Source organism: Athalia rosae, chromosome 5, assembly GCF_917208135.1.
Source record: "Athalia rosae chromosome 5, iyAthRosa1.1, whole genome shotgun sequence".
In the NCBI taxonomy this organism is placed as follows: domain Eukaryota; kingdom Metazoa; phylum Arthropoda; class Insecta; order Hymenoptera; family Athaliidae; genus Athalia; species Athalia rosae.
In genome coordinates this window covers 12270387-12280000 of record NC_064030.1, presented here as the reverse complement: position 1 = coordinate 12280000, position 9614 = coordinate 12270387, and the positions used below count along the sequence as shown (strand labels likewise).

The window sequence follows — 9614 nt, the reverse complement described above, 5'->3', positions numbered from 1 at the left end:
AATTATCGCGCTGCCCGAATTTACATCAGAACGAATTCAGAAAAAGTTTCGCCACCGAACGCAGCCCGGCGTTTTTAGCTATCTTGCACCCGTCCAGGCGGATCCCCTCGACGCGCTCGTATTCCTCTACGTAGCGTTGGCGAGATGTCTCGTCATCGCATTCCGCCGGCCAGCCGCTGGCCTCCTGCTTCAACTTGAGAAACGTGTCTATGTATCCGGCGAACAAACCGCCTTGCTTCGTCGCGGGATCGTACGAAGTGATATCGTATTGTCATATTTCGCTGACATCGACAATTCTGTACCCCAGGGTGATCGCTTTTTTCAATTCGTCCGACACCCGTGTACCGCTCAACCAGCGGTCGGCTTCGTTCGCATGCGGGCAATCGTCGGGTGTCGAATTCTCGCAACACGTGCGACACAACGGAAACATCAATTTGCCGTGCATGCGGACCGGCAGCAACGGGTGGTAGAGATTTTGCGGCGGAAGCACGACGCATTTCACGAGGCCCTCTACCGCGTCTAGATTCGCGTTGTCGGGCCCTGTCAACGTCTCACAGGAATCCCCCACGTGCACCTTGGGATGTCCAACGGGGTACCACCCGTTTTTGCACACCCACGGATACAGGGAGCAAACATCCACATAGCGAATTCGCTCCCCCTCGGCAACCTCGTAGAACCGTTTCGTGTTGTTCGTACGACCGCCGAAGAACGCATCGCGAGGATTTAAACACTTTTCGTTTCTCGCGACGATCAACGGGTGTTGCTCCACGTACGCTCGCAGTTCCGCGTCGTTCTTCAGCATCTCGGCGAAAACGCACTCCCACATCTCCGTCACGACGTAACCGAGCGCACGCATTCTGACGGTCTTCGCGCGGGTTTCCTCGAAGCGCTTATTCATGCAATCTTTAGCCACCAGTTCTTCGTCGCGATTCGCTGTGAAACAATTTCGGCATCCGTGCCAGTAACACCCCTGAAATTCGAGCACGTGTCTGGTACCATCCTCGGTCACGTAGTAACCGTCCACAGGGCGACCCGTTTCCGGGATACGATACTCCCTGCAGCGACCCGCGTGCATTATCTCTATACCGATTTCGCGTTCTTTGCAGACGAGCCACTCGACCGCCTTGGTGGACTGATTGTCGGTCATCCGATACCCGCGAGACGGTATAATCCCGATGGTATTGTCTTGCAGGAAATTCTGTCGAAATAGTACCGAACACGCAGACGCGATGGTGGTGCTTTGCGAGAACGGACAGACACCCCCCTGCGTGGGAAAATTATCTCTCAACGCCGAACAGGCTCTCCGAAGAATGTCAACGTCGCTTCGACAATAATCGATCAACTCCTTGTCGAACTCAAATACATAGTTATTTTCCACAGCCTCGTTGTACCACGCGTGAAATGCTGTTCGTTCCGCGGTCCTCATGCTGTCCGGCGAATGATATTCGGCTGATGGTAGCAGGCCAACGTAGCCGGGATTCGCCGGCGTATTGAATAAATGGGGAAAAAGTCCCTTGCGTGTTTCTACGGGGAGCCCGAAGGCTTTGGGCAGCGCCGCGAGAGCCATAGGCATGTAAGCAAGCGAGTCTAAAAATCGGGTGTGCCCCGTTTCCATGAGTACGATTTTGGTTCCGTTCAGAATTACATGGGGTGGATCCCTGTTATGTTCCACCAGGTAGCGTAGAACAAATTGCGCGTCGAATCCCCGCGCGTCGTGCGCCAGACATAAAATTTTGCGGAATCTGTGTACGGGCCGCGTTGCGAATTCCACAAACTGTTTGACGGGATCGATGTCGAATATGAATTCGCGTACGGGGCCGCAGATGGAACACGGTGTGCGGATGTCGGGTTCGCGTATACAACCGGTGCAAGCCTGTTGAACCACGCATAGGTTGGGAACGTGTAAATTCGATTTACGATCCCCCTCGTCCAGCGTGTCGCACTGCTGCGTCTCAAAATCGTAGAATACGAAGAGATGTTCCGCGTTGCCCGTAGCTGCCGCGAGTCGCCTGATGTAACACTCGTGGTTTACCGGACGCCGGCAACCACAGGTTTGGCACTGGATTTCTCCGCAATGGTGAACGCTTCTAGATAAATCTACGAACCGATCGCATCGGTCACAAATCCGCAGAGTAACGCATATCGTTCGGCGCGAATTAAACGATCCGCGAAGTCGATGTTTTCGCAGACACTCCTCCCCCGAGAACCACCGCCCGCAATCGGTGCAGCGAATCTTCGCGGTCGTGATTTCGCACGCGGGTGTGCTGGCGCAACTCGAGCATTTCGATGTACACCGGTGATCGCCGAGGCGCCGATAAGCGATATTGCAAGCTCGCAAAACCGCGTATTCGCGGCGGCCGCCGTGAGATTGAGTATAGCCTTGTAGTGCCTGCCTAACGGGTAATACATTATATTCAGACGACCAGTCACGTGCCCGCCTAGTCGGGTTATTTCGCGCGCGCCGTCGTATATCGGCTCCTCACCGCGTCCGAAGGTATTAAAATCGTATACCACGATGGCCAGGCCCTCGGTAGCGAGGTGGGCTTGAAACTTTACCATCTCCGGTATACCGCAACCGTCTTCCGGAATTTCGACACCCGCTAACCCGCATAACCGCAGCGCTAGATCTTTCTGCGCTCGCGACGTAGCGTATCGTACAACGAACCACCCTGGTTCATTTTCGTTGAGATTGGGCGAGTCTTTCCGCCGATGAGCCCGCGATACGATCAACGCCCGCGGCAAACATATGTTATCCCTGCGTACGGCGACGAGAGACCGTTTGCTGGCATCCTCGTTGGTCAGCGCGTTGTGAGATTTGCCTCTCCCGATCGGTACGGTAACGTGATTGAAAGTCACCCTAAACTCCTGATCGATGCAAAATTCGGTCGCGCTCTGCGATAACTGGAATATCAGTGTCCAGAGATCCTCGTACGTACAGTCTTTGGCGGGGCGAAAGGACAGTCCGACGGAACCGTGCACGAAAGACGGGGCGTCGAATCCGAAGCCCACGTAATCCGTGTCGTGCATAACGCGACTCATAGCGTACGCGTGTATATCTCTGATGGCCTCCGCCAACCAGTCGATAGGATCGCGCGTGTCGGGGGTTGTTAAAATCCGCAGTGTAATTTGACGACCGTTTAATCGAAAACGATTATAATATTTCGCGCGTTCTTCGCGTATCGTGAATCTAGCACCCGGTGGTCGTACGCCGTCGTTGCTCTCCTCTCTCTCTATATCGGCTGGATTCGCTTGTCTTGTACGACCTTGGCCGTGCTGAGTGCATGACGTGTTTGCCGTTACTACAGTGTCGGTAGTGGGCCAGAAAAGGCCGGTATCTGACGCAACCGTGCAAAGTACAGTGGTTTCGTGAAATTAATCGCGATAATAATTTCTGATTTGCGTGTTTGCAGAAATCTGTGAAAAATATAAATAACGACAACAACAACAACAACAACAAGGTAGGACAGCTGAAATTGTGCAAATATACAGTGGTCTCGTAAAATGAATTGTGACAATAATTTCTCATTGGCGTGTTCGCAGAATCATGTCTGAATACATTCACCCTGACGAGGTGCTGGCCCTGGTGGACCCTCGTGACCATTGGCTTCACGCCGAGGACCGTCGGGGCGGGGAGTTTCGGCATGTAGTCGTCGTACCCGAAATCCCGATCCCTGTCGAAGAGGATCCCGAGCTCATCGCCAGGGAGCGGGATTTCGGGTACGACGACTACATGTCGTGCTTGAGTTGGGACGAGGTTTCCGAGGCGTCGGAGCACGTGGTGTACGGGGCCCCAGGACCAGTGCCTGAGGGGGAGATTTGGGGGCGGATGGCGTTTGGAGGTGGCTTGGCGAGGGTGAGCCATCTTCGGACGAGTCGGAGTGGTCGGTGGACGGGGATGGGGATGGGTGGGTGGACGGGGATGGGGATGGATGGGTGGACGGGGATGGGAATAGGTGAGTGGACGGTCAGCAGGTGGATGGGGCTGGGTGGGTGGAGGGTGGGTGGGACGACGGATTAGATAACGGGTTGGACGACGGGGTGGACAACGGGTTGGGCGACGGGGTGGATGACGGGTTGGGTGACTGGGTGCGACAGGAGGACGAGGGGTACGCGAGCGATGACTGGGACTGAGACTCGTCCTAAATTACGTCGACAACGACTGTGACGAAAACGATGACTGACTTTTTTATAAATAATTAACTTGTGACCAGCGGGTGGGTGACCGGTGGGCGTACCATCTACCAGCCACCCCCAAATCTTGTACAGGCGGAGTAGGGGAGAATGTGTTGCACTGTGGGGGCGCACCAGGGTGAGTTTGATCTGTGAGATTTTAATGTCCTGTTATTGCGCGTAAATACATATGTGCTTCTTTGGTTCGCGCAGGCGTCCCGGCGACGTGGTGTGAGGCCCCCCCGGCAACTAGATAATTTTGCTGATATCTGCGAAATAGCGGAACGGCGTCGACGGCTGACCGACCATCGCAATCCAGTCAGTATTCCTGAGTCCAATCACACGCAACCATGGCGTCAGGAAGATCCGGATTGTCGCGAGAGGGGTGCAGCAAGTTGTTCCGAACCTTCGAAATAGCTCTGAAAAAGTCGGACCGTCATCTTCTCCTGTCGTCGACGTATGGGTTGAACGCTTCGTGGTCGAAGAAACTCACCGTGGGACTTCGCCTTCGCATGAACGGCACTTTCGAACCCGTCGTGCGATTGATCAACAATTACTCTAGCGGTGTGTCGCTAGGATTGGAAGGTTGGGCCAGCCTGATTGCGAATTTGCCGAAGCTGGAAAAATACTTCCTGAAGAAAGATGCTCCCGGTGACAACCTCTTCGCGCTGGTGAACGATACGATCGCGCTAGATGGTGGGTGTTCTTTGCGTTCTACAACGGCTCACGGTGCGAAGATGATCGCATTTTACTCGACCGAAACATCGGGCAACGGTGACGACGCTACCATCGAAAACTCACCTCAGGAGGATGATGAAGAGGATACCGCGACGCAGGGGGCCAAAAAGCGAAAAGTTTACACCCCGGTAATCGTGATGCAGAAAGTAACCTTCGACGGCCTGAAACACATAGCGTGCTGCGCAAACGAGCGGCTGCTTCAGCTGGACGCGCTGCTGGGAGACGTCAACAGGTCCAAGGAATCGGTCGTTCGCTACTTCGCTTCGATAATCACGGCTAGGAAAATAAAAGCGCCAACTCTGCAGCAGATTCACGGAGCCGTGTGCGACGACATAGAGACTGCGCGAAAAGTGGTATGTTTGCAGTTTGATATAGGATTCCGAGACTACTTCTTCGATATTGTTTACTGCGAAATGATGCGCTTATTTTTGTCGTATATCGTTGCCGATATTAGGCGAAGTGTTTTGATCCAGGGGTAGTTGAAGTTGATGTATAAATCGGTAGAATGATAAGAAACACATAATTTGTATTACTTAGGTTTAAGATTCCAACACCGCTTTATTGTCGCCCAGAAGGAATTGTCTATTTTGTATTATCTACAGTCAAGAACGCTTCGTATTACCTTAGTTCTAAGAATAAAAATCTCTAGTCGTTATGTTTTGAAAATATTTGCAGAGTTTACACTTTCGTGCACCCGTGAATACTCATATTTCAGAGCAACGTTGTGTTGGCAGCACGTAGCCGCGGTGCGGGCCTCGGAGATCTTCGGCTATAGTCGGTAAAATGCGATAAAGTTTTTCAAATAGGTACGTAACCGCCAGGATGCCGGTAGCTGAGTAGCCGTGATGCAATTCGAACATCGGCGCCATCTTGTATTGGGAATTTCAAAACTAGTAACCAAATCAGATTTCGAAAAACGCGCGCCGTCTTGGGTTCCGGAAAGGGCCGCCATCTTGAATTCGAAAAACAGGCGCCATCTTGTGGTTTGGAAGAGGCCGCCATCTTGATTTCGAAAAACGCGCGCCATCTTGGGTTTCGGAAAGGGCCGCCATCTTGGCTTCAGACAATCCGTCCGACCGAGGGGAGGGGAAAGCACGCGCGACAATGACCGCCGGGGCCTGAGGGGGCAGGGGGGACCGTCTGGCGGCGCCAGTGACGTCATTTGTTATGACCCGCTATACCTTGCCCATACTACTGACGGCACACGTTCATGCGTGTGTGTGTGTGTGTGTGTGTGGGTGTATTGTCAAATCTACAATGGGACTAACCTTCTATCATCGCCTTTCGCAGGACGATGGTTCAAACGGCATGGCATAAACGGGTGCGCCGGTACATCTAAAACGCAGCCTTCGTTACGCTGCGACGAGGATGTCACTGTAGTAACGGCAAACACGTCATGCACTCAGCACGGCCAAGGTCGTACAAGACAAGCGAATCCAGCCGATATAGAGAGAGAGGAGAGCAACGACGGCGTACGACCACCGGGTGCTAGATTCACGATACGCGAAGAACGCGCGAAATATTATAATCGTTTTCGATTAAACGGTCGTCAAATTACACTGCGGATTTTAACAACCCCCGACACGCGCGATCCTATCGACTGGTTGGCGGAGGCCATCAGAGATATACACGCGTACGCTATGAGTCGCGTTATGCACGACACGGATTACGTGGGCTTCGGATTCGACGCCCCGTCTTTCGTGCACGGTTCCGTCGGACTGTCCTTTCGCCCCGCCAAAGACTGTACGTACGAGGATCTCTGGACACTGATATTCCAGTTATCGCAGAGCGCGACCGAATTTTGCATCGATCAGGAGTTTAGGGTGACTTTCAATCACGTTACCGTACCGATCGGGAGAGGCAAATCTCACAACGCGCTGACCAACGAGGATGCCAGCAAACGGTCTCTCGTCGCCGTACGCAGGGATAACATATGTTTGCCGCGGGCGTTGATCGTATCGCGGGCTCATCGGCGGAAAGACTCGCCCAATCTCAACGAAAATGAACCAGGGTGGTTCGTTGTACGATACGCTACGTCGCGAGCGCAGAAAGATCTAGCGCTGCGGTTATGCGGGTTAGCGGGTGTCGAAATTCCGGAAGACGGTTGCGGTATACCGGAGATGGTAAAGTTTCAAGCCCACCTCGCTACCGAGGGCCTGGCCATCGTGGTATACGATTTTAATACCTTCGGACGCGGTGAGGAGCCGATATACGACGGCGCGCGCGAAATAACCCGACTAGGCGGGCACGTGACTGGTCGTCTGAATATAATGTATTACCCGTTAGGCAGGCACTACAAGGCTATACTCAATCTCACGGCGGCCGCCGCGAATACGCGGTTTTGCGAGCTTGCAATATCGCTTATCGGCGCCTCGGCGATCACCGGTGTACATCGAAATGCTCGAGTTGCGCCAGCACACCCGCGTGCGAAATCACGACCGCGAAGATTCGCTGCACCGATTGCGGGCGGTGGTTCTCGGGGGAGGAGTGTCTGCGAAAACATCGACTTCGCGGATCGTTTAATTCGCGCCGAACGATATGCGTTACTCTGCGGATTTGTGACCGATGCGATCGGTTCGTAGATTTATCTAGAAGCGTTCACCATTGCGGAGAAATCCAGTGCCAAACCTGTGGTTGCCGGCGTCCGGTAAACCACGAGTGTTACATCAGGCGACTCGCGGCAGCTACGGGCAACGCGGAACATCTCTTCGTATTCTACGATTTTGAGACGCAGCAGTGCGACACGCTGGACGAGGGGGATCGTAAATCGAATTTACACGTTCCCAACCTATGCGTGGTTCAACAGGCTTGCACCGGTTGTATACGCGAACCCGACATCCGCACACCGTGTTCCATCTGCGGCCCCGTACGCGAATTCATATTCGACATCGATCCCGTCAAACAGTTTGTGGAATTCGCAACGCGGCCCGTACACAGATTCCGCAAAATTTTATGTCTGGCGCACGACGCGCGGGGATTCGACGCGCAATTTGTTCTACGCTACCTGGTGGAACATAACAGGGATCCACCCCATGTAATTCTGAACGGAACCAAAATCGTACTCATGGAAACGGGGCACACCCGATTTTTAGACTCGCTTGCTTACATGCCTATGGCTCTCGCGGCGCTGCCCAAAGCCTTCGGGCTCCCCGTAGAAACACGCAAGGGACTTTTTCCCCATTTATTCAATACGCCGGCGAATCCCGGCTACGTTGGCCTGCTACCATCAGCCGAATATCATTCGCCGGACAGCATGAGGACCGCGGAACGAACAGCATTTCACGCGTGGTACAACGAGGCTGTGGAAAATAACTATGTATTTGAGTTCGACAAGGAGTTGATCGATTATTGTCGAAGCGACGTTGACATTCTTCGGAGAGCCTGTTCGGCGTTGAGAGATAATTTTCCCACGCAGGGGGGTGTCTGTCCGTTCTCGCAAAGCACCACCATCGCGTCTGCGTGTTCGGTACTATTTCGACAGAATTTCCTGCAAGACAATACCATCGGGATTATACCGTCTCGCGGGTATCGGATGACCGACAATCAGTCCACCAAGGCGGTCGAGTGGCTCGTCTGCAAAGAACGCGAAATCGGTATAGAGATAATGCACGCGGGTCGCTGCAGGGAGTATCGTATCCCGGAAACGGGTCGCCCTGTGGACGGTTACTACGTGACCGAGGATGGTACCAGACACGTGCTCGAATTTCAGGGGTGTTACTGGCACGGATGCCGAAATTGTTTCACAGCGAATCGCGACGAAGAACTGGTGGCTAAAGATTGCATGAATAAGCGCTTCGAGGAAACCCGCGCGAAGACCGTCAGAATGCGTGCGCTCGGTTACGTCGTGACGGAGATGTGGGAGTGCGTTTTCGCCGAGATGCTGAAGAACGACGCGGAACTGCGAGCGTACGTGGAGCAACACCCGTTGATCGTCGCGAGAAACGAAAAGTGTTTAAATCCTCGCGATGCGTTCTTCGGCGGTCGTACGAACAACACGAAACGGTTCTACGAGGTTGCCGAGGGGGAGCGAATTCGCTATGTGGATGTTTGCTCCCTGTATCCGTGGGTGTGCAAAAACGGGTGGTACCCCGTTGGACATCCCAAGGTGCACGTGGGGGATTCCTGTGAGACGTTGACAGGGCCCGACAACGCGAATCTAGACGCGGTAGAGGGCCTCGTGAAATGCGTCGTGCTTCCGCCGCAAAATCTCTACCACCCGTTGCTGCCGGTCCGCATGCACGGCAAATTGATGTTTCCGTTGTGTCGCACGTGTTGCGAGAATTCGACACCCGACGATTGCCCGCATGCGAACGAAGCCGACCGCTGGTTGAGCGGTACACGGGTGTCGGACGAATTGAAAAAAGCGATCACCCTGGGGTACAGAATTGTCGATGTCAGCGAAATATGACAATACGATATCACTTCGTACGATCCCGCGACGAAGCAAGGCGGTTTGTTCGCCGGATACATAGACACGTTTCTCAAGTTGAAGCAGGAGGCCAGCGGCTGGCCGGCGGAATGCGATGACGAGACATCTCGCCAACGCTACGTAGAGGAATACGAGCGCGTCGAGGGGATCCGCCTGGACGGGTGCAAGATAGCTAAAAACGCCGGGCTGCGTTCGGTGGCGAAACTTTTTCTGAATTCGTTCTGATGTAAATTCGGGCAGCGCGATAATTTACCGCGTACAGAGGTGATCAACGAGT

At 53.7% G+C, this 9614-nt stretch overlaps 3 protein-coding genes across 3 annotated transcripts; 2 read left to right on the top strand and 1 right to left on the bottom strand.

Moving 5' to 3' along the window:
* Positions 1 to 271: 271 nt before the first annotated feature.
* Positions 272 to 1573, bottom strand: LOC125501086. The gene has a single exon (XM_048655985.1). It carries the CDS (start codon positions 1571 to 1573, stop codon positions 272 to 274), a length of 1302 nt encoding a protein of 433 aa, XP_048511942.1.
* Positions 1574 to 4005: 2432 nt separating this feature from the next.
* LOC125501061 lies at positions 4006 to 5951 on the top strand. Its single transcript, XM_048655867.1, has 2 exons — positions 4006 to 4309; positions 4384 to 5951. Exon 2 carries the CDS (start codon positions 4521 to 4523, stop codon positions 5385 to 5387), a length of 867 nt encoding a protein of 288 aa, XP_048511824.1. The 5' UTR covers positions 4006 to 4309; positions 4384 to 4520; the 3' UTR covers positions 5388 to 5951.
* Positions 5952 to 8014: 2063 nt separating this feature from the next.
* Positions 8015 to 9316, top strand: LOC125501085. Its single transcript, XM_048655984.1, has one exon. The coding sequence runs from the start codon at positions 8015 to 8017 to the stop codon at positions 9314 to 9316; it is 1302 nt and encodes a 433-aa protein (XP_048511941.1).
* The last annotated feature ends 298 nt before the right edge of the window (positions 9317 to 9614 follow it).